The 23,800-nt window shown below is 43.5% G+C and overlaps 1 protein-coding gene across 1 annotated transcript in view; it reads left to right on the forward strand.

The window, feature by feature from the left end:
• The first annotated feature begins 1,565 nt into the window (after positions 1–1,565).
• Positions 1,566–23,800, forward strand: part of FAM171A1 (family with sequence similarity 171 member A1) — an 84,466-nt gene continuing 62,231 nt past the window's right edge. Inside the window, exons 1-2 of the mRNA XM_048950987.1 lie at positions 1,566–1,584; positions 2,075–2,220. Coding sequence (XP_048806944.1) covers positions 2,127–2,220 — 94 coding nt within the window. The 5' untranslated portion in view covers positions 1,566–1,584; positions 2,075–2,126. The remainder of the gene's footprint in view (positions 1,585–2,074; positions 2,221–23,800) is intronic.

Genomic DNA, 23,800 nt, shown 5'->3' on the forward strand with positions numbered 1-23,800 from the left:
TACTGTCAGTTTACTACAAAAATAATAGAACATTAGTTCATTGTAACAAATTGGTCTAGCTTTCCTCAGGGACAGAGAAATCTTGTGCATAACTCTCAAGCTACGAGCTCATCTTACTTTTGCTTAATTTAGCTCCACGGGTGTCCAAAGATGGTAGATTAAGTGGTTTTTTTTTTTTTGTTTTTTTTTGTTTTTTTTTTTACCATGTTGCCCAACTTTGTTCTTTATGAAGGAATGTGTCACAGTGACTAATAGTCCCCAGGCTATAAATCCTTCGGGCTATTGAGACCATGCTGTTCAGTCCGGATGTGATAATATGATATTGAAGTCTTTGTTTTATGATAAATTGGAGTTAGGTCAGATGACCTGTATGTGCTCATTTGCTCTTTTCTTTGAATGGAATTGCCTTTCTGTACCTACTTCTCTCACAGAACCAAGTTTTACAAATAAATCTTTCAAATTATTGGAAAGAAAAAAAACAGCAAAAAAAGGATTGTAATGTCTACACAATATTTCTCAAATCTAAGATGATGTATTTGAACAACTTAAGAATAAAATTAGGGTAAAACATATTATGATCAATTGGAGCTTCTCTTCAACAAAACGGAATATATCTGAGCACTGCTAAGTCAGCTGTATCACATCTGAGAAATGAGTTCCACAAAATTCAGAAAAGGAGCAGCCTTCAGCTTGTGGTGTACCTACTCTGGTTAAACAGTGAAGTAGTATATGACTGTGTTGCTTTCTACAAATAAATACATAGCATGTTTTTATGATAGATTTCATTTAAAATTAGAATTATGTTACAAGTAAAACCTGAAGCCACGAGATGCTCCTGTGAGGGTACACAGACTTTAGCTGTATAGGCAAACTGAAGCGTTGGCAGCACAGGGACCAGATCATGGGAAAGCCTCGAGCCACAGGGCTGAGGCTTTGCTTTGCGCAGCTGTGTAAAGCCCTTCCATAATAGCTGTCCCTGACAGGGGTGAAGAAACATGAGGAGCTCTGCCCTGGCTCCCCAAGGAAGCACAACGCTCAGCAGGGCCAGGGAGAGAGAAGTGAGTGCTGCGGCACTGTATTCTGTCTCCTGGAGAAGAAGTGCGCCAAAGGATGCTCTGAGGGATGGAGTAATGCAAACCGGTGAGGGAGCCTCGGAGGGACAGCTGCGATCTCCTGAGCTGCATCCCCAGGGCTCTGTGAGGCTGTGGCCCAGAGGGAGCAGAACTACAACTTCAGCCTTTGGCATCTGCTCTGCAGCCACTCGCCCTTCCTTTCTCGCCCCTCTTTGTAATAGTTTTTTTTTTTTTTTTTTAATCAGTTTTGAGAGCAGAAACAGTAGATACGTTCATTCTCGGTGGGTCTTCGATTGCTGTTGCGTTTGTTTATTTTAAAAAGCGCTTCTCCTGCAACAGGCGGGCAGGCCGTGGGTCCCGCGGGCCCCCGTGAGCCATCACGCCCGCCTCGTCCCCTGCCGGGCTGCAGCGGGGGGCAGTGCCGCCGAGGAGGCCATTTTGCAGCTGCTGAGGGAACGCGGCGGCGCCGCGCGGCCAGGCAGGAGCCGCCCCCTCCTCCTCCCCCGGGCAGGTAAGCACGCAGCACCTGTCGGGAGGGCGGACTGCCCCGCGGGGGGTGCCGGGCCGTAGAGCCGCAGGGTGCGGAGCTGGGGGGGCTGCTGGCAGCGGGGTGGGGAGCGCGGTCCTCGGCTGGAGGTGCGGGGAGCGGCCGGCAGGGGGCGCTGTGGTGCCGGGCCGCGCGGCGGGGCGCGGGGCTGCGCGAAGGGTTAAGGAGCGGGCGGCAGAGCCCGGCTGCCCCGACGGGAGGGAGGGGGGCGGAAAAAAGGAGGAGGAAAAAAATGAAATGAAATAATCGCGCCCGGCACGAAGTGGGGCCCTCCCACCTCTCCTCCCTCCTGCCCGGCCTGCGGGGACAGCGCGGGCCGCGGAGCCGCGGCGGGGCGACAATGCGGCGGGCGGAGAAAGCAGGAGGGGCAGCGCGCGGCAACATGGAGGGAGGCGCGGAGCGGGCCGGCCCCTGATGCGGCTGTTTCTCCTCCTCCTCCTCCTCCTCCGGGCAGCGGCTCCGGCGGCGCTTTCCTCCCTGGCGGCGGCTGGCGGCGGCGGGTGGAAATGAGCAGGTCGGCGGCGCTTCTCCTCTGCCTGCTGGGCTGCAACGTGTGGAAGGCGGTGACCAAAACCTTAGGGGCGCCCGAGGCGGCTCAAGGTCGGTGCGGGGAGGGGGGCGACGGCGGCGGGACCGGCCCGCTTTGTGCCGCGGCCCCGGGGGGCTGCGTCGCGCGGGCGGCCGACTCGGGGGGCCGAGATGGCGGGGGGGGGGGGTGCGGCGGTGGGAAAGCCCTCCGGGCCCCTCCGGACGTGGGGCGCGGCTGCCCCCGCCCGCAGCCCCGGGCCCGCCGGGATGGAAGCCCCGCAGCGGGGGCGGCGCGACCCCCGGGCCGGGAGCTTTGTTAGCGGCGGGGTAGGGGCTGCCGCCGGCCCCTTTGTGCCGCCCCTTCCCCCGGCGCTGCCTGAGCCGTTGCTCCGCATCCGTCTCCCCCGGCGGCCATCCCGCCGCGGCGACGAGGGGCAGCGGCGGCGGCAGGCCCGGGGCTGCGGGCTCGTACCCCGGGCTGGCGGGACGTCTCCGAGCCTCGGTCGGGCCTTTTGTTCGGTGCGGTGGGCTGCCCGCGGGCCTGGGCGGCGGGCAGGGCGAGCCCCGGCGCTCGCAGCCGCTCCGGTCTCGCTGGGGCACGAGCAGAACCCCGGCGGCAGCCCCCCGAGCCCCCCAGGCGCGGCTCCCCGGCCCCGAGCAACTTGCGGCCCTCCTGGGCCCGGCCGGAGCCCCGGCACGCTGCTCTGCCCCGATCCGCACGCGTACGTTGGACACGGCGTGTGCCCTCGCGATGAGGTGCACCTGCCCTGTGCCCCGCAGCCCGGGTTGGGATGGGGAGATGCTACTCCGTGCCCGCGTCACCTTGCCTCACCTCTTGTGGTGGGAGATCTCGATCGGGGGCCCGGTGCCAGCACCGTGCCCACCGGGACCGCAGTTGTGACAGAAGGCAGAAAACGTGTCTGTCTAATGGTACTCAGCACTGCTGAGGGAAACATCTCCAGCGTGGTCAGCGTGAGCCTCATAGCTCCTGTTGTCCGGTAGCTACGGCTGTCATCTGAGGTGGAAGCTGAGCCTTTATGGTGGGTTAGCAGCTTTCTTCTCACTGTTTTGGGAGGAAAGGACACTGTGTGAAGAGTGTGCTCATGTCCTGTGTCCTCTAAGCTTGCCTGTCCTATGTGTCATTAAGAACCGGTGAGCAACGTTTGCAACAAAAAAAGGAGTATGTTTAGAACCTTATTCGATTCTTACACAGCTGTATTTGTGGTGAGGTAAGATGTAGGTGAACCAGTGTTCTTGTACAGAGTATTCAGAAGGTACTGATATCTTATAGCAAAACCTAGCACTCTTGGCAGTCTGATATCCTGTTCAACCATCTTTAATGACATTGGCACTTACAGAATAAGAACTGCTGAACTATGATTCAAGGGCTGTTAGACTCAGGGCAGTATTTTAGTGGTAGACATGCCAGGGAGTAGCACAACTGTGTGCATCCCTTGATGCTAGCTCTTTAGATATCAAGCTGTACAGTAATTTCTGTATCATATGGGAAGTCTTTTGTATTTGTGGTCAGAATGGTAAAGTATAAGCAGAATTAGTGCTTTTCAGCTGCCGTGCTGATCCTGTCATCTACTGTCAAGCTCAATTCATTGTATATGGAAAGGCTTATCTTCATAGCTGCTACATCCCCATCAGAACTGATGGCTGATTATTTAAGTAATAGCAGCCATGTCAGTGAGTTGAGAACATTTATATCTAGATGAAATGGTCTAAATTTATCTTCAGTGTAAGAACATGTGGGTTTTTCACAGGTAGGATTATTTTCCAAATTCCCATGATGAGCTTTGGAACTGCACATTAGTAATGGTTACATCAAACTGATCCAGTGCTGAAGTGAATTCTGTTCAGCTGTGATAATTAGTTACCAGTTCCTTATTGAGGGTTGTTTTTTTTTTGTTTGTTTGTTTTTGTTTTTTGTTTTTTTTTGTTTTTTTAAAAAAAAAGTGAGATGAGGAACTGTAGTTTGCATAGTCATAAGGTGTGAACTTCTGGGGGATGGGGTTGTAGTGCCAGTCGCATTCCTTGTTTGTATGCTGAGCACAGTAAGTGATAAATGCTTATACAGCTTAAACCAACTGTTTTTCTGCCCTGATCTTTTAGCACTGTGGTGATAATTACTGCTACAGGTGAAGGGCACTGTTGCCAAAGTTTAGGGATGTATGCGGAGGGTGTTCTTTCCTACCCCTCGTGTCTGGGAGGAGTCTAGAATATCGAGGGATCACAGTAAAAGTGGAGGTGAGAAAACCAGATGCCTTTGTGGAATAATTGCTTCAACTGAAACATTTAATATTGAGTAGATTACAACAGATCGGGGTACAGGCCTCCTTGTGATGGAGTCGTTAGATGAGACCCAGTCAAGATTTTCTATGCCTGTGTCAACAGGCCACATAATGTGCTGGACTTGGAGCTGTTTGAGCGTGGGGCCTGTGGTTGCTGTTCTGGTTAAGGATGGAAGGTGCCACTCTTTGCATCTGGTATTTCTCTTTTTCTTGCTGCTCTCAGCCTTACATTCAGGCACTTCTAGCCTGAAAATCTGCTTGGGCAGGCCTATTACATAATTTGTGAATATGGAAAGTACTGGTAATTAAGGTCTGCATTTAGTACCTATTTAGAAAATTGAATGACTTTGGCAGGCTGTTACCTTATTTAGTGCATTATGCAGATGCATTGCGACCTCTGAAGGTCGCAGAGTTAACCTGTAAGTTTCTACAAGTGAAATAACTTTTTTTTTTCTTAATGTATACAGTAAAGTACATGCAGATAAGTTGTTCATTATTGTCACTGTTGAAATTTAGCACCTTGAGAGTGAAGTTGTTACAATTCCAGGAAGATACATTTAAGGAGTGATAAGACCTCTAACTTTTCTCAGATGCCTGTGCCTGATCAGTGTTTCAAGTGAGGTCTAAATTGTATTTGTCTTAGTTGTTCTATTGTGTGTTCCAAAGCTGAAAGTGGTTTGAACGCATACTAAAATGGATATATAGAAATCTTTATTTTAAATGAAAACAACAGCAAAAAAAAAAAGAACCTGTGAACAAACAAAAAGATACAAAAGACCCCATGCTGCCCTTTAAGCTGCATTATGATGAATTGGTCATTTGCCTGAGTGCAGACAAACTGCTCAATGTGTTCTCTTCGTATGAACAGATGCTTTCCAACTTTGGGAGCCCTGGCAAAGCAGGAATTCAATAGTTGTATGGGGGGGTAATGCTAACTCAGGCTGAACTGAGACAAAACCAATGTGATTGGAGAAGAGCTTAAATTTCGTTGTTGTTTTTGAACTTCACTTTGCAGTAGGTGATGATGTGTCATTCATAGATTCTAGGAAAGATCTTCTAAAAAGAATACTGGCTGCTATGTTGTAGTGCAGAAGTCCTATATGGTTTTTGTCTGATGCAAAAAGTATTGGTTTCAATTAGTCTTCATTGGTCTTTGTGTTTTATTAGTTATTCTAACCTAAGAAGTTTTGAAATAAAGCATTTGAATAACAGATAGCATCCAGTTCAAGGACTGCTCTACCGATGGATGCATAGGCCCGGGCTGTCCCACCTTTGTAACCATGGGATAAGATAGAGCAGATGTTTTTTCCTAGTGTGGTGATGAATAGAGGTTCATCTGTCACTGCTTAGAATGTGTTACCTTCTCCCTCTGTGTGCCTGGACAATAGGGAAATTGATGCTTGAGTGCTGCTGTTTGGTTTTGCCTGCCTGCAGTCAGCCATTACATGACTTGACATTGTGAAAGCTGATTTCACAATGCTTCAGCTGGACATTTTATGAAGGCTGCTTTTCTGGACAGCTCAGTAACAGCTGCAAGGAGACCCTTACGCTCTTGGCTTCTTTCTAAGATGGTTTTGCTGAGCTTCCAGTTTTGGCCACAGCGATAAAGATTTGGTGATGTAGAAATAGCAATCTTTTTCACCTTGCACTGCTGTGCCATCTCTTCTCAGTCTTCTCAATTAGTAAATTGCTGATGTCCTTCACATGCAAACATCTATTTCATTGAGACCACAAATGGACTCATCATAGCGTAAAGTAAATTGCTCTAAAGCAGTACAGAAGATGTTGCTTTCTTTTAGTGAAGGAGCAAAATGTTTGCTTAGTGCTAGATAGTATTGTGAAATGTCAATGAAGGGGATGTATTGGTTGGTTTTATCAGTTATCAGATCAGGAGAAATAGTAGATTTTTTCATGCTTAAACTGCTAGTGCCTGTAAATAGCATGTCTAGAGCTGGAACAAATGAGCAATCACCTCTGTGAGTGAGTGGTGTAAAATTGCAGCCTTTCTAGGGGATGATCATACTCACCTTTGTAGTCTGCAGAACCTTGCAGTAAATTGTTCAGCTCACCTTGTGTATGGCTCAGAGCACCATGGATGTGCTTGTCAGGGGATGGCAAACACACACGGCTTCCCTGTGGTCCCTTGTTTGCTTCTGCCTTGAGATGAGCTAATTGCTAGGTGTTACCTAATGTACAGCCTAAAGCAACCTGCTCCGTCCTTCCCTCGATCCCTCTCTGTGTTTTTGGTTCTCTTTTGTTGAACCTCCTACTGACTCCTCTTATTATATGTGACCAGAAACCTGATCCATGGCATTTTTAGGGACTGCTGCAGTGCCAACTTCTGGCAAGTGAATGGTCTCGAATAGCAGTCAATGCTCTACAGGAGCAATGAAATGCAGCTTGACTGTATGCCTGGTTTTTTAACAAAAGCCTGCATGTCTGTATATATGTGTGGGGATGGAAGGCTAACTGAGCTTTTAGGTTTGTTGGAAAACTTGAGAGACCAGTGGCTTTGCTGTGTTGCAGGGTAAGAGTGTCACTGCCCACTGCCATTGCAAACTTTAGGTGGGTTCTTTTCTCCCATGAATGGGCAGTGACTACTGACAGTGTTACTGCCTGCAAGAACTGGGAGCAAAATGCGTGTCAGGGAGACTTTGTGCGTGGCTCTGGGCTGCAGAGACCATTGCTACAAGCTGTTTCTGGTGCCTTTGTTTCCTTGGGTATCACCTTGGTGTGATAGCATACTCTCAGAAGTTGTTTACAAAGGCACTTGCAAAAAAGAAGATGAAATACATTATAATGAAAATAACAATTAGAGGTTCCTTAAAGACAAAATTAAACTTCCTGACAAGGTAATGGATATGCTTCCTTAAACACAGCAGTCATAAACAGCTATTGGATCACCTGGGACACTTGGAGGACACTCACTGTTTATCCGTGATGTTGCTACTCAGGCATACCTTCCACTGTCAACGTGGACGCAGCCTTCCTAATGCCCATGGAGTCCCTGCTGTTGGTGATAATGTGGGTACTTCTTTTTCATGATGCCAATGATTCCCCTGTACTGCACTTTTTGTAGGATGGATTTCCCTTTGTGAAGTATACGTTGGTTCAGCCCTTAAATATGAAGAGCAGTAGCTTTTGTCAGAACAGAGTGTTGCTGTTCTGCCCACAGCTCTTGGTGGTTTTACCATATACCTGTCAGGCAGCACAAATAAGAAAGATGAGAAGCCTGCATAAAGCGAGTTGTATTTTCTGGAACAAATAAGTAATGCTAATTATTTTATATTAATGTACCTTTGGGGGGGGTGATTTTTTGTCTGTTCTGACAAGTTTCTGCAAGGGAAAGAGTGAAACCAACCTGCCTGTAACAATGCTTTTTTGGAATTACCATACATACCTAAGAGATTTTGGTTTAGGAAATACCAAAGAGAAGAAAATACTGAGTGAGTTTTCTGCTTCAGAAATTCCAGAAACATTTTCCTATGAGCTGGTTTACATTAAGTTTTCAGCTAATGTAGTATCTGGCTTGTTGTGAATGGGTAATAAGCCTAATACGCATGCTTTCTGTGAACACATCTTTAGTTTTACTGGAAACTGGAAAGATATATGTGAACATTCTGTCATTTCTTGTTGCTTTTAGTAAATGCATTGAATCTTTCATTTTAAAATATTAACACAGAATCCTATTTGACATACAGCAAGTCTGTGACTTTGAAAGTAGTATTTAAATATATTCTGCATAAAGCTCTATTTCTCATTTCATGTGAAATGCCAGTGTTTTGAGTCAAATAATGTAAAATGTTCTGGTTCAGATGCACCCATTTCACCATTTTGTTTATTTGAAGAGCAGTGAATTTGAAGATGATCTGAAGTAAAATTTCAATTATGTAAAGCATGGTCTGTAAATTTGGTTCCCGTGCTTAACTGCATGGGGGATTGGGTATGTTTAAACAGAACTGCTGTTAATATAAAGTGTGTTTTAGGTAGCAGCAATCTCTTTGCAGGCAAGGCACAAATCTCCCTCTGGAAATCCAACACTGAAGATCTTTTAATTGTTCCTACTCTGAGTTTTTGCAGCTACAGGCTGACACTGTACCATGCCATGGAAGTGTAGCAGAGTGAAATCCTGTCTTTACCCATTATCTGTGCTCCTTGTGCGCCAGTGGGGAAAGGCTTCCTGTCACTGTCAATAGGAGCCTAGATGTGCACCAGTGGAAGACTGCTCTGCTGCTGCACTGGATGTTTTCAGACAGGGTGCTATGAACATTTAATGTCTGGGAGGGATCCCATTAGCCCTGTTGGACATGGGATGACTCCACAGGGGCCACTCTCAGCACATTCCCTCTGGGAACCTGGCTCTGAGGAGCCACAGAGCAGCAGGGAGGAAGGCATAGGGAAGCCAAGGGAAGGAAGGAAGTAGCAGCGTCCTTTCAGCAGGGGGTAATGATGGAACTGAGTCCCATGAAGTGCAAAATGCTTGGAGTTTTCTCAAGATAGTCCTACCTGCAATTGTGCTGAGAACTGTTGTACTGTGTGATAGTTGTGAGTGAGGTTGGACAGCAAAAAGGCTTTTATTTTGACAGTGTGTAGAAGCTGAGGTAAATAAGAGATAGAGATGTAAGGTAGTCATGCTTTGATTAAAACAAAGCAAGAAGAAAACGAGCAGACAAAAAAAACACAACAAATGGAGCCTTTCTTTTTGGAGCAGTTTCTAGAGATGACAGCAGTGTAGGGTACTCTGTCTTATTTCATCCTACCTTTGTGATTGTCATTACTGGAAAAAAAATGTTATCTTTCGTCCTTTGGAGGCATGGATATGTACCAATATGGCATCAAGAGTTTCTCAAGTAGTGTTGTAAGGCTTCCTTGATTTATAAAATAATAACAACAAGTAAGATAGTTGCTGTATTTAGGCTGCTGCTGCTGGGTGGAAATCTATCAGCAGTTTTATCCCGCCCATATGGGTCAGACAGACAGTTGTGCAAAGTCAAAGGTCCAAGCATCTCACCTGTAAGTCTGTGCTTCTATGCTACTTGAGTGTGACTCTTCCCATGCAGAGGATGTGCAGTTGTCACCTAGGGTAGAGTGCATCCTGCATGTTTAGATGTCTTCATCTCAGCTGGTCATTTGTGTTGCTTACAGACACGCATATCTGATCTGTTTGGCTAATGGAGCTGAGCATAGTTCCTATTACCAAGAGTTTGCACATCTAGTCAGATGAATCATGCTGCAGCATCCTCTGGCTGTGTGGTCCAGCCAGCACTGTTTACACTGCCATTTAGCCCAATGGATCCTCTCCTAGATACCATCACTGGAAGTTTCATCAGGACAGTGTTACTGTCAGCCTCAGAGCTACTGGTTGCATACCATGTAGTTCTGCTAAATGAGTGCACACCCTTGGGTGACCTGGTTGGGTTATCACGCATTTCTCAGACAACAACTCATTCAAGTCTTAATAGTCTATTTAAATTTCTAAAACATTTGTCTTTATGGTGTTACATTTATGAGTCTAAGTGTTTTCCTCCCAAGGGTAAATAAGCTAAAAGAAGGGTTTGGAAACAGGGAGAGTTACAGAGTTGTTTGGGCTTGTCTACGTGTTGGTTTTCCCACAGACTTAATTAGTTTTGTGTTCCCAAGAGTTGATTTATTCTGGGTTAGGCTGTATTGTTGCTCTCACCTTTGTCTCTTTTCTCTTTCTCTGGCATTTGTGTAGCTGTGTGGTAAATCACATGGAGGAAGTGACCCACTGAAGACTTGTGTACTTACCGGCTCTGCTTTCACCTGGATTGCTTCCCAAGCTGGATTCACAGGGAGTTGCACAAACATTGCTGGGTTCAGAGGAACTGGTGAATGAAAATGAAGGCTTTGTGGCAACAGTGCCATTTGATGCAGGATTAAATGGATTGTAGATCTGCACATGAAATGTAGGGCACAACGTGCAGCAAGTGAGCTGTTTTAGAAGTTACTGCTTGAAGGTGGTGGTTGTTGAAAATGTCATACTGCCTCATTTCTCAAAGGAAAGGTAAAAATAATTTCTTAAACGAATCTGCCCAAAATACAATGAAAAAAACTTCTTAGAGCTCTGAACAGCAAATACTGGCAGCCCTGGACCTGTACTTGTAGATGCTCAGAGGTGTTCTCAGCCACAACCATCTCCTTCTCTGGCCAGACAGGTGGTTGGCTGCCTCAGCTGCTCTGATTTGTACCTGGCATGGGATCGGAACAGCTTCTCCCACAGTGTAAGACAGTGTGCACCGTGATGTGTAGCTCCCATTGGTTTTTCTGCTATTTGCAGTGTAACATACGGATTAGTGCCCAAGTCATCTCTGCTCTGCTCTCAGCCTGTCCCTAATGGCTTGGGATGCAGTGATGCACGTTGGCGAATTTACAGGCTGAAGAAATGCAAGAGGGCAGTACTGGGCACTTAACATCGCATTCTGTTAATTTTTATCAGTGTGCTGTAAGTGCACAGTAACTGGTGCCTGGCGCTGCCACTCAGCTGTCATTCAGCTAGAGCAATTCCCACCTTCCTCCAGACAATGATCCTGCTTTCCTTAGTTATTACACTCTTGCACTGATGTCTCCTAGTTTAGGGCGTCTGCTGAAAGATAAGGCGGCTTCATTTCTTATCCCACCCTACTTCTGTCCCTGCATGGCCCTCTGCTATCTTGAAAGGCCGGAGTGCCGTGACTGCGGGGTGACAGGAAGGTCTGCTGGGAGTGCTGAGGCAGTTCCTTATTTATGTTTGAGCTGTGCAGGCAATACCAGGGAAATGAATGGGTTTGGGAGCCCTGGGAACAGGAGTGCTGGGCTACAGGGCGAGGCAGGAAGGTGGGAACACACTGCTGGGCGGCTGGGCAATGGACACGTCTGGCCTCACGTTGTGTTTGCAGAATGGCTGGCATCGGCTCCAGGCAGCAGGAGTTGCTCTCTTTGCTTTGCTGTAAATTGTGCTCCTGGCAAGTTTGGAAACCTGCTGAGTGGCATGCTGACCTGGACAAATATTACAGTAGTTTAAAAAGCTACTTGTGGTAATAATGTTGACAGACACTGTGAAGCACAGCAATATACTTGCTCTTGTAGCTTTTCTGTGAGTACCCAGAGTATTCTTGCAGCTCTCCTCATTTCAGTGTCTGGTGCTGCAGTCAAGCTCATGGTAAATAACTTAAGTTTCAGGCAGTCTCTGGGTTCATGATGTATGATTTACAGGAGCCAGAAACACAGATGTTTGAAACCAGAGCTGTATTTTTGTTGTTTTGAGGGATGCCTGTGTGGGGGAAGTGTTACTTCTCCCCCCCCCTTTCCCCCACTGTTAAAGATTTAATATGAAGAAGCTCATTTTCTTCAAAAGATAAGATTTCCTTTGTTCTTACCAGAAGAGTTATTTCATTCTTGAGTGTATTGCTAGTTAAAACTTTTTAGAGGGGAATTATGGCACTAGACTCACTCCATGTAAATATTGTTGTTAGCAGTCTGTGTGAAAATTAAAAAATACACTTGCTTCAAGCAGCCCAAAGCAGTGTGAGCAAGAGCTTCTAATGGGATGCATTTCAAATTTTTGTATTGCTGCAAGCTATTTTGTTATAATTGCAGCCAGCTTTGGAATATTAAGTTGGTAAAAACACTTCTAAAAATCAGTTGTTGAAGGAAGAGAACCTGATGCACTAAAGATCATGTTGAACACTCTGCTATTCCAGACATTTGACTAGATAAGAACTTCCAAGGACTTCCTTCTTTAGATCAGATAATGAATAGTTATCTACTCTTGGCACTCCTTAGCTGCAGTCAGAATCTTGCTGGAGATCTTGTTTTAATTAGTAATTTTACCTGTGTGTAGTTAATCTTTCATTAATTCTACTCTTCTAAAGCACATTTTACTGTTGCTGCAGAGAGATTCCTTCAGTCCCTTTTCTGAAGATGTCTGCTAAGTTGATTTACTTAACTGCATCATGTCACACGTTAACCTTGTGCACAGAAACATCTTTGGGCCTCGAGAGGTGAAGGCTGAGTAATAGAGCAGAGCTGTTGTTTTGGTGATGTTCTAGGAAGGTAATGTTTTTTCCTTGTACAAGGGAATATGTTTATACTCCCTTAATGCATAATTTAAGTGGGCAGTCTAAACTTTGAGAAATTTTTCTGTTGTGAAAAAAAATAAGGAATATACATAAGCTCTTAAGATCAAACTTATAAATAAGTAATAGCTCAGTAGATTTGGTCATTGCAATGGAGAATCTGTTAACCATGGATGATTGCACATAAACAAAGATGCTTTTTAATATCTGATGCATTCAAGTCTTAGCAGTCTCGTTGGCAGCTCAGAATGATCAAGTACTATCTTCTTCCCTTATCTCCAGCCTAGCTGCATGGTGGGAAATACCGAAGCTCAAATTTTTACAGCTAACATCATGCCAAACTCCTTCTCAGATGATATTTTTTCTGCTCATGCATGCCTGTGCCTTAGAAAACTGTGGTGAATGAATTGCATGCTGAATTGCTGGAAGAGTGAATGCACAGCAGTATTTCTGACCATGATGCTGATGCTGATAGGCAGAAATTTCACTGCTTCTGTTGCTTTATGCCATTCTGTCTACTGTTAAACAGGTCAGCAGTTAATAAGGTTGTATTCTAAATAATCCCTTGGCAAAGAGCTATTGGAGATCTGGGGGCTGACCATAAATAGTATATGGCAACATCAGTTTGAAGGCTTACTTTCTGGTCTATCATTTTGGTCTTTGTTAGTCCAAGTCTTCTTAAAATTCAGAAGAGCTTTGGGCAGCCCAAAGGCTTTGAAGGAGATGTGTGTGTTTTTCAAAAGGAGCAGCATTTTCTACTGCTCAGCTGTGTCTGTAAGTTTCTCTTACGGAATCTTGAGTGAAGGAAAAAAAAAAGATTCCATTAATAAAAGGCATATCTTTGAAACAGAAGGAACACTTGTTGCTTTGAGAGCTTACTCTCCACAGGCTAGGGAAGATGCTTCTATTGAGCAGAGGATAAGTTGAGCAGTACAGAGAAAGCACAGGGTCCAAGATGGCATACTGTCCAGGTGAAGGCTGGGTAGTAAACCCACACTATGTGAGAGTCTGACTCTAAGGTCTTAAGCCCTGCCTTGTGTATTTCAGTCATTAGGGACCTTGTAAAACCATCATGAAGTTGTTTTCAGATTTAATCACCCTTTTCTTGGCACTTTGTGCTTTTCTTTCTTAAACTTGTGTGAATGTATGGGCAAATGCTGAAGATGGGGTATGGCCTGGGATCTGTGGCGTGGGGCTGTGCTCCTGCACCTGGGACTGCCTTTCAACCTGCTGGGGAAGCAGACAGCGGCCACCTCAGCGACAATTTCTGTTTGAATTTGAGGCTATTTTCTGTATGTAGACACAAAGTCGCTTGTCCCCCAAGTGGATGGCAAGCCTGGCTTCTGAATCTATACAATAAAAGTAAGAAAAAAAAATAGTGCAAAGATGATAGGTGGGCATGTAAAACATTCTGTATAGGAAATGAAATTTGATTTGTTCCAGGTATGAGTACTAAGGAACGTTCTTCCTCTGCCTTGTGCTCCTTCCCTTGCCTTCCTCTTCCTATCAAGTCAAGCTTTATTTTTAATTTTACTTCAATCTGCCAGAAAACAACCTACATTTTCAGAAGTAGACATATAAACAAATCTCTGTTTCAAATATACTTGCAAGCTTGATGTTGTTAACATCAGTCTCATTTTGTATTCTTAAGCAGCAGGGGGATGAAACACCTCAAATTCAGGGTGTTGTAACTACAAACAAGCACTCACTTTTTAACAGTGCAGAAACTACTGTAAGAAGCAGATGTTTTGTCTCAGAAGGAGGTAATGCAAAGGAACGTTCATTTCAGAGAAGTATGCCAGTAACTAATTGAACTTGTAAGTAATGCTGTCTGTGGTCCTCGTATAATATTTGGTTTCAGATTCTTTATTTTAAACTCAGACTGATGGCTTCAGATACAATTTTATGGGGCAGCCATACATTGTGTTAACTGGGCCTTTTTGCCCAAGGCGCAAGTAAAATGCTGTGTGTTTAACGTGGTGCAAAACAGAATAGTGGAGAGGAAAAGAACTTAACGATATGTCTATTGATCCTTTTCTTATCATGAATTATACAGACACCACTATAATAGGTTGTTGTTAGGCTTTACTTCTTTTTAAGCACTGTAGAAGGAGAAGAACTATAAACATAGCTATGTATTACATTCATGCTTGAATTTATGTCAGTTTGTATTAGTTCTCAGACTTCTGAGACTAACTTAGTGAATCATTATGATTAGCTTTCCTCTGCAGGTCTGAAAAGTGTGAGTTTTGTGTTTGCTTGAATCCTCCTGTCTTCTTGCTGCTGCTAGAGTACTGGAATGGGTACGGTTGTGGATTGGAGACCTTGGCTTTTGTGCACACACATGGAGACGTGCACACATGCCTGTCTTGCAAGGCCATATGGTACAAATCAAACCTTACCTCATGGTAGTAAAAATGTAATGCGTTTTCCACCATTTTCAGTTATATGTTTGTGGTATGATACGCTGTACTTTGAAAAACTTTAGTGGTTGTCTTTTGTAAATTATCATTGTTCTATGAAAGTAATGTGTTGTCCAGGATACTTGGCTTAAATTTGGTTCTTGGGTTGCTGTGGCTATTTTATAATGCCAGGTGTTGTCATCAGGAGTTGTCTTCTTCCTTTTCTGCTCCCTTGCTTTGCTCAAAGCAGCTTTGGCTTGCAAACACATGCAGATGTGTTTGTTCTCTCCTTGTTCATGAAATAAATTTGAAAGAATTCCTTGCTAACAGATAGAAGGCATGTGAGCTAATTGTGTGTATGAGGATGTGTACTTCCGTGTTCTAGCATTTTAAACAATCTGTTGAGGCCTCTAATCAAGCAGTGCTGCCGCCTTGTCATCTAATCCTGCAGTTTTCGTGCTATTTGCATATTGTCAAGTCTTACAAATTTCCAGCTTTCTTAGGAATAGTGGATATTAATGTTAGACTTTTTAATGTTTTTGATGTGTTTCTGTTCAATTGTTATCTTTTTATAAGCCTATACTGCTTAGAATTTTTTCCCTGTTCTCTCTAATAGCTCAAGAAAATTAATCCTTTACTGTGTGGTAGTGCTTTCAATACCACATATAAATTGTACCTTCTGAAAAACAGATATGCTTAGCAGTAAAAAAAAAGAAACATGACCCTCTTTGTATCGTTTTGTCTAAACTAAGGTAAACAGGATCCAAGAGGGAGAGAAGGTATCCTAAAATCTGACTACATCTTGAATTGGATATTTGCACAGAGCCAGTGAATTCTGAATTCTGAGCTTTGTGCTAGGTGGTGAGTGACTTTAGTGTGGGTGCATAGTGACCAAAGGAAAAAATATATTGTACTTCCAAGATTATATGGGCCTGATGACTATGTAAGACATTCACTTAAAGCCACGATACCATGTAACAAGAGAATGGGAGTTCTATGGTTATCTCTGATATCCATGGTGAGAGTGACAGAATCATGTCTTATTCTGCAAATTACATCACTGAAAATTGATACTTGTGGAACTGCTGCAGGTCCTTGATTCCGAGCTCCTTCAGTACAGGTAGTACCTCCCTGCAGTGCAGTGGCTGTCACCCACCTGTTTGCTGCTGCTCATTGCTGGAGGCAGTCCATCCTCATGGTAACTCCAGAGATACTTCATGCTTTGTCAGATTCACTTGAGCTTCTCCAAGCAGCATTTCAAACTGTGTTGCTGCAGTTACACTACCTGTCTATTTGCCCATCTGTGTGCTGTCCTTGGCGGCATTTCAGACTGTGGCTTGGGCTGCTCTGAGCACAGCTGTTTCAGCTTTTGCCCTGCTCCATGCCCTGTGCTCTGCCCCAGGTTCCCATCCCCATCTGAAGTGTCTGAACAGGTTTGGTTGCTCAGTGGTTTCTGCAGAGAGATTCTGAGCATATAGGTGGAATGAAACCCTTTGGAGGGGTCTTTGCTAGCACCCAGGAATGTGCATGGATGGCAGTGTAGCTGGAGCAGTGTCTCTTGTCACTCCAGTTTAAGGGAAGCCAGGTTAAATGATAATCATGGCAACATCTCTTGGCTGCTACCTGTTGTGCCTTCAGCCAGACCTGAGTGTTCTTTTGGACATGCTGCAGCCAGACATAGGCCTGTTGTGCTGGCCTCCTGCCTGGAGGATCCCATGCTGCAGCTCCTGCAGGCGCACTGGGCTGGCAGGGCAGGGCAGCAGGAGGCTGTGCTGATGAATTGTCCCGCTTACCGCAGCCCTGCAGCTGCTTTCTAGGGAGTTCTGCTGCCACGTTACATGGAGCTATGCAGTAATAAAAGTGAAAGAATGACTCTTTGGAGAATTTTCTGAACTCTTTGGGAGAAATTAAAAATAAAAATAATTTTAAAAGTCATCTTACTGGCTTCTATTCAGAAGAATGGTAGCTGCTGTATAGTTGTTTTTGCCTTGCTGTGTGAGTTGGGAACAAATGTCTCATTGTTGTGCTCTGTGCTTGCAGCTGGCAGATGCTGGACTAACACTGCCTACTGCCACTGTAACTTCTTACTTGGGTCCTAGCTGCTGCAAACAGCTGTAGTGCGTGAGGGCCCCAGCTTGCGCCTGGGCTTCTGCTGAGCTGTAACCTGTCATGTCGTTGAATTTGTTTTCCTCTTTCCATTGCACAGGGAGATAAACAGCGGAAACTGCTTTACAGTCCCTCTTAATGCTGCAAGCTGTGCACTATGGCAGAGAAAGTAAGGTGGAAACAAGAGAGTAAAGTTCATATGAGAATGGGAGTAGCTCAAAGAGGTAAACAGATGAGGATTTGTGAAAAGTACGTGTATGTCTTGCTGACTTTGAATGCCTCTTCTAAATGAAGAAGACATGAATGTATCCTTGCTTGTATGTGAAATGGATGTCTGTCCTCACTTGCCAAAGGCTGACATTGTGCAAGAGGTTCAGTTGTAGGTGTTCTCTTCAAACTCAGTGTGCCACATGTCCTTCAGTTCTGGTAACTGATCAGAGATGAGATCAGTGTTTTCTGCATGCTTTGGTTTTACTGTGGCTGGGTTTTAGTACCACACGTTGGCCTTATCTTCTGAACAAGAAATAGGAGCACTTGAGGTGTTGTACTCGATTGTCTCACTGTGGAAAACTGGTCAGTTCTGTCCCTGTCCCTCCTCTTCACATATCTTCTCCCTGTAGGAAGTCATGTTGCTCTGCTCTGCTCACCCTTATGCACCACTTCTATATAGGTCATGTCCAATTCCACACACTCCTTTAGTTTTGAGTTTTCTGTTTATTCAGTCTGTGTCATCTCCTGGCTATTCCATCATTTACTACAGTTGACAGGTTCAGAGGCAAGGTCCCTGCTACATCCTATCTCTGACTGCTGTACTCACAGCAGATGAGCACGCTGTGACATTCCTCTGCTTGGGTGCTTTCAAAAAAAAAAAGAAAAAAAAAAGTTCCAAGATGGAGGAACTGACACGCTCTGCAAATTATAAAGCCCAAAGTGCTTAAAGTAACAGCTGCCAAACAGCTTTAACTCTTTACTTTCTGTCTTTTTTATACTGAGTGACCAACACAGATAATATTTCTTTGAGAAAATTTGAACTCCATCATGAGCTCTGTTGAGAATCAGATGTAAAGTTTTTATTGTGTCATTCTTTAAAGAGTTAAAACATGATAGCAAGGGTGTTAATCTAGCAAATGCCTTCTGTTCATGTTTTAAATCCAGCATGAACAGACATGGATGTTTTTAATAAAAAGAAAGATACTTAATTCCAAGAAATATACAGGTCATATGCCAGAACAAATGCAATTTGTGATTTCTGGTTAATTTTTTTTTATTATTATTATTTTACAATTATTTCCTTGGGGACCATTTGTAATCTTTGGAGCACTCCATAACTTTCAGTAATAGTCTCAAGATTTTGTGTATTACATAAACTTGAGATTTCCTTGCTAGTCATCTGTGTTTATTTGACTTTCTGAAAGCTGTTGCAGGCACCAGCAATAGCCTGTACATGATTTTTTGGATCACTATTGTGTTTTTTTTCCCTTTTTTTCTTTTATTTCCTCGGAGTGCAGAGTGGTTATTACCTGCAGAATATGGGAAGCAAACGTCTGTGATTGGTTTCTCCTCTTGGGTGCTGGCATGCCAAACAACTGGGAGCTGAGTGAGACGCTTCAGTTCATGAGTGGCCCAAAAGCTTGATCCTGCTGGCTGACGTGCTGAAATTAGCACTTATACAAAGAAAGAAATGAAAGAATGCTTTACAAACCAAAGACTGAACTCATAGGGTTGTTGCCAGAAGAGATGCAGAAAATGCAAGTAGAGAGTATTTGGAAGATGAAGTGCTTAATTCCTATCTGGTTGGTTCAGGAGAACTTAAGTAACGGCACTGCACTATTAAGCTAGTATAAACCTGGTGATACCTCATGCTTTCCTTCTCTAGACTTATTTATGCAGGCTACATTCAGTTGGACATTTTCTGGTTTGTGCATACCTCAGTACTGTTGCTCTGGCTTTAATTTAGTTATTATTGAGACATGCTGAAAGGGAAAAAAAGGATAGTCTACATCCATCAGATTGAGGAAAGCAAGACAGTAACAGTGGAGGAGGCAAGGATGGCGGTGATAGAGTGGTTGGGTTTGGAGGGGCCACAGGGCCCAGCTGCTGCTGCAGCAGGGCCACCCACAGCAGGTGCCCAGGTCAGGCCGTGTCCAGGCAGCTTCTGAACATCTCCAGAGCAGACCCCACACACAGCTCCTGGGTACCTGTGCCAGTGCTCCGGAACCCACACAGCACAGACTGCTCCTGGGGTTCAAGGGGAGCCTCCTGTGTTCTGGTCTGTGCCTGCTGCCTCTTGTCCTGGCACTGGGCACCACTGGAAGGAGCCTGGCCTTGTCTTCACAGTGAAGGAGAATATGAGGAAAACCTGTGACTTGTAATTATGCCACATTAAAAGCAGCTTTTTCCAAGTTAAACTTAATTGGAAGGTGGTGTTACTGATAAGACCTGAAAGGATGCAAATACTTCTGTGTTGGAAAAATTACCAAGCTTTTACTAATTATTCATCTGTTAAAAGATATCTATCTCGGAAATCATGCCTTGCTTGTTTCCACAAGATCATTAATTCCATGCAAGGACCAGGAAGTGGTGAGTAGTCTGCCAAGTTGTTTTGAGTGGAGTTTTACTACTTTCATAGCACTTGTCATTAATTAAAATACAGGGTGGGCAGGTAGAAACTTTGGGTGTTTAATAGTTGTCTATGGTCTAAAATGTCTCATTCACAGTGTTTTAACACTGCATCTGTACCTTTGGCTATATGTAATTTAAGATGCAGGGAATTGTGGTAGTACTGCTCACAGGGCCATGTGTATGAGCATCTAATCCTTATCTGATAAACAGTTTTATAACATCGTCCTTATTCTGCTTCTTCCTCACAGTCAAGTGATCATACTTTCCTTCCAGATGTAACATTCTAAACTGATTTTTCTGCAGCGTTTACTGAGTGATTGCTGTTATACAGTTCAGATAACTTTAATTCGTATTTCTCTTCCTCTTCAATCAGCAGTAGTGGTGGTTTGAGTCACCAGCTGGCCACCTCTGCACTGGATTGGATGTGCTCAAATAATTCTCTGCAATTCTTCAAGTGTAAGAGCAATAATACTCTGGTGAGAGATGGTGCAAGGCAGCTTGAGCATGAGCGGCTTCAGTTCTACTGATGTTTGTGATTACATCATGTCATGCACTGTATCCAGGATAAGCAGCTGTGTTAACAGTATCTTGTCCCCTTCAGAGGTTGCCTTATTCTTTTGGATAATATGAAGCTGATGCTATTTACCTGTAGAGAAAAGTTGCTGCAGCTTGCCTGTGCTCAGCACCTCCCAGAGCCACTTGTTGCTGTGTTTATTCTCTTCAGGTCTGTTTGTGCCACCTGGCACTGCTCCATCACATTCAGGCTTTTTTCTCCTTTCCCAGAAAGGAAGAAACAGGCGCTTCAGGCCCTGAGTAATCATCTAAACATCAATGTGTGATGACTGGAGATAATAAATGGATTATTAAACTTTGTTTCCAGCTTCTGCCTTGTTTGTTGATACCTAGCTTGTGAACTGTAGATGAACTCGCTCAGTCACGCTTTTTTTTTTCCTCATGACTTAGTTAACTGATTTCCATTTAATACAGATTGCTTATGTCAATCACTGTATATATTTCAGCATCTCAGAGTATAGCAGTGTGTGATTTTTGACTTTCCTGTGACCTGATGCTGTGTCTCAGTACCCGCCACAAACAAACAAAAAAGAAAAACCCAAAATAGGGAGAAGATGGAAGGTGTGTGGAAGAGAAAGTCTTCAAGTTTTCTTGTTTGGGCTGATTTTCTACAGGACTCATGATGCTGTCCAGAGGTTATTCCCATTTGACCTGCTCCCTGTCTTCCAAAATTTTGGAAAAGGTTTTGGATTGTGGGAGGTGCTTGAGTACCCAAGTTGGTGGGCAATGCTTACCTTACTGCCCTTGCCACTCTATGGATTTAAGTGTGTTTAGAAACAGTTGTGCTTCTCTTGGAGTTGAAATTGTCTTGTCAAAGTTGATTATCAGAAGAGTATAAGCTTGCTTTGTTGTCACTTTGTTAGTGGCAATCAGAGAATGATCATAACAATGTTAATATTAAACAGAGTAGATACACAAAGTCATATCCGTGTTATTACCTTACCGGCCTTGAAATAAGCTGTTCCATGGTGCAGTAACCCATAAAGGCGTCATATTTGTCAGGATTGCTAGTGGTCTGAATCTCAAATTTTTTACTTGTAGTCTAACTCTTTCCACCTGATGGAGGTTTCAGCATGTCTGCAGATTGTTTTTAGACTTCCAGAAATAGTCCCTTCTTCTTTTCTTTGGTAGGAAAAACATCTTGCATTTCTTTTGTCATCTCACTGATGGCTGTAACATTGAACATTTCTGACAGTTTTCCACCTATTTTCTGTAAAGCTGAAATCTTGACCGACAGACTCTAGGGAAAGCTATTTTGAATCTTCAACATGTTAAAATTGCAGATAAACTTAATGTGACCAGTGCTATTATCCTATCCAATATTAGTCTGATAAAGACCAAACCTTGCTGTACCTGCAGTAACAAAGCTGGTAGTAGTGTTTCATAAGGATTCTGCTTTGCATTTGGCATTGTAAAAGCGTTCCTGTGTGACCTAGCACATTAGCCTTTTGAGGAGATATTGAGTATTTTATTCATATTCATAGTTCTTACAATAACATACATAAAGTTTTAATTTTACTGCCTTCTTTACAGTGTGAGGCAACTATATATATTACAGTATGGAGTTGTGTATTTAGGGACGAATATGTATAAATTGGAGTCTCATCAGTTCTAAGTTGCAGAGGAAGTAGAAGACACAGGAACATTGGTCGATCGCAGTTTTTTATGGGCCTTGTGGTGATTCTGCAATGGAAAAAGCAGATGTTGTTGCAGAAAGTATTGGGTGAGTTGTTCTCAGAAGAAATGGTAATATTAATACTGCTGTGAAGACATTGGCAGCACCTTCACTGAAGTTTTGGCTTCAGATCTTTTTCCTATTTGGAAAAGATGAGTTTAAACATTTGGAAATACTTGCTAAGTTGATAAATCAGTCTAGGATGTGCCGTACTTAGGGGAGAACAAAAAGATGAACCAAGAAATTTGTCTCAGCAAAATGAAGATGAAGACGAGACCTGTTGAAGACAAGAGTAACACCTAGGAATTTGACCGTAAGAAAACTCTGCAGGAACAGAAATAGCTACTGAGGAATGGGGTTCTGGCACAGCATCCTTTTGCGTGGGGGCAGGAGATGTGTAATTACCTTTGAGATGGAACTTGAAAGGATTGAGCCTTTTTATTATGTATGTTTCTTGTGGTGGCAAAGGCCTAGATTTGGCTACCCACAGAATTCCTTTGTGTCCTTTATTCTTATTTAAAATATTCCTACTAAGAATAAAATGGTAGAAAAAATAAAAACACAAAACATGTGGCACTATAGTGAAGGTCCAGCAAAGATGGTTTTGCCTTTCCATTTATGCTGCTTTCTTAAAATGGAATACTGGAAAAATCCTTTTCTAAAAATGGCCTGAGGTTACCCAGCCTTTAAATAAAAAAGCAAAAAACAAAACCAGCAAAAGAAATTAAAAAAAAAAAAAAAAATTGACTGTAACGTCTTGAGGTTTATGCTTCCTTTTGTATTTATATTGCAGTACATTAAGAGTTGAATGTTAGCATACCTGCATAATTTCTGTACAGATCACTCTCTTCTTAAGCAAAATTATTTTTTGTCCCCATTTACTGAATGAGAACTCATATTCCATTGAAAATAGTTGCTGTTTTATTCTCAGTACACATGTAAAATTATTAACCTGTGGATAAGAGACTGAGGAAAAATGCTTCTAACCAAATTTCAGTGTTGGTTTGAATGAATATTAAATATTAGAGAATTTTCATTTGTGGTGGTTTTGGTTATTGTTAGTCATTAATACAAAACCCACCTTTGGATAGCAAAAGGAATGTGCAAACCAGACCAAACTTGTAAATGCAGCCCCTAATTTTGGGGAAAGTTAAATGGCTGTTAAATGCCCTTATTCTGGCCATTACCCCACCAAGGTGTGACTGCTGCAGATGCTGGCCTAACTGAGCTGATGGAACAAGTAGTAAGGAAGGAGGTTGTTCCTCAGCACGCACTGTGGTGTGGTGTTATATGCAACACCTGAGGTAATAATTGTAGAAAAAATAGACTCTGGTGCAAAATGTACAGTGCTTTAATAATGATCAGTTCTTTTGGTATACAAGTCACATTGCTTTTGAGGGATAGTAGTCAGGCTTCGTTCAGGAAGCTTTCTGTAGTCATTTGCTCACTGCTGTCCACGATGCCAAAGCTGGGTATTGCACTTGGGAAGGCTGCATTGCTGCATTTCACAGGAGAGTAACTGCAGTCTCCAGTTTCTATCTATAGAAAACCATGACATCATGGATAGCTAATGTCAGCCTTTCCTTGTGAAATGTGCTTTCTTCTGGGAAATCTCATGTACTCTGCACGATCCTTTGCCTTTATTTCACTTCCACATTTTCAAATCAATCAGGTTTTTTTTTGGCTCAGTTTTTTCTCCATGGTTCTTGTTGGGAACTGTTCTTTTGCAAGAATGCTTTGGGTTATGGAATATCCTTCTCCAGGAAGTACCCCACAGCTAAAATTCTCCAAGTTTACTGCAAGTAACTATTTTCACTGTTTTAATTCTTATTCATCCAAAGAATGTTCTGTTTCAACGTTTGGTTTGCCAGAATTGATTGTTAGTTGGAAAGTGATCCCAAG

The sequence above is a fragment of the Lagopus muta genome, chromosome 7 (assembly GCF_023343835.1).
Source record: "Lagopus muta isolate bLagMut1 chromosome 7, bLagMut1 primary, whole genome shotgun sequence".
Lineage (NCBI taxonomy): Eukaryota > Metazoa > Chordata > Aves > Galliformes > Phasianidae > Lagopus > Lagopus muta.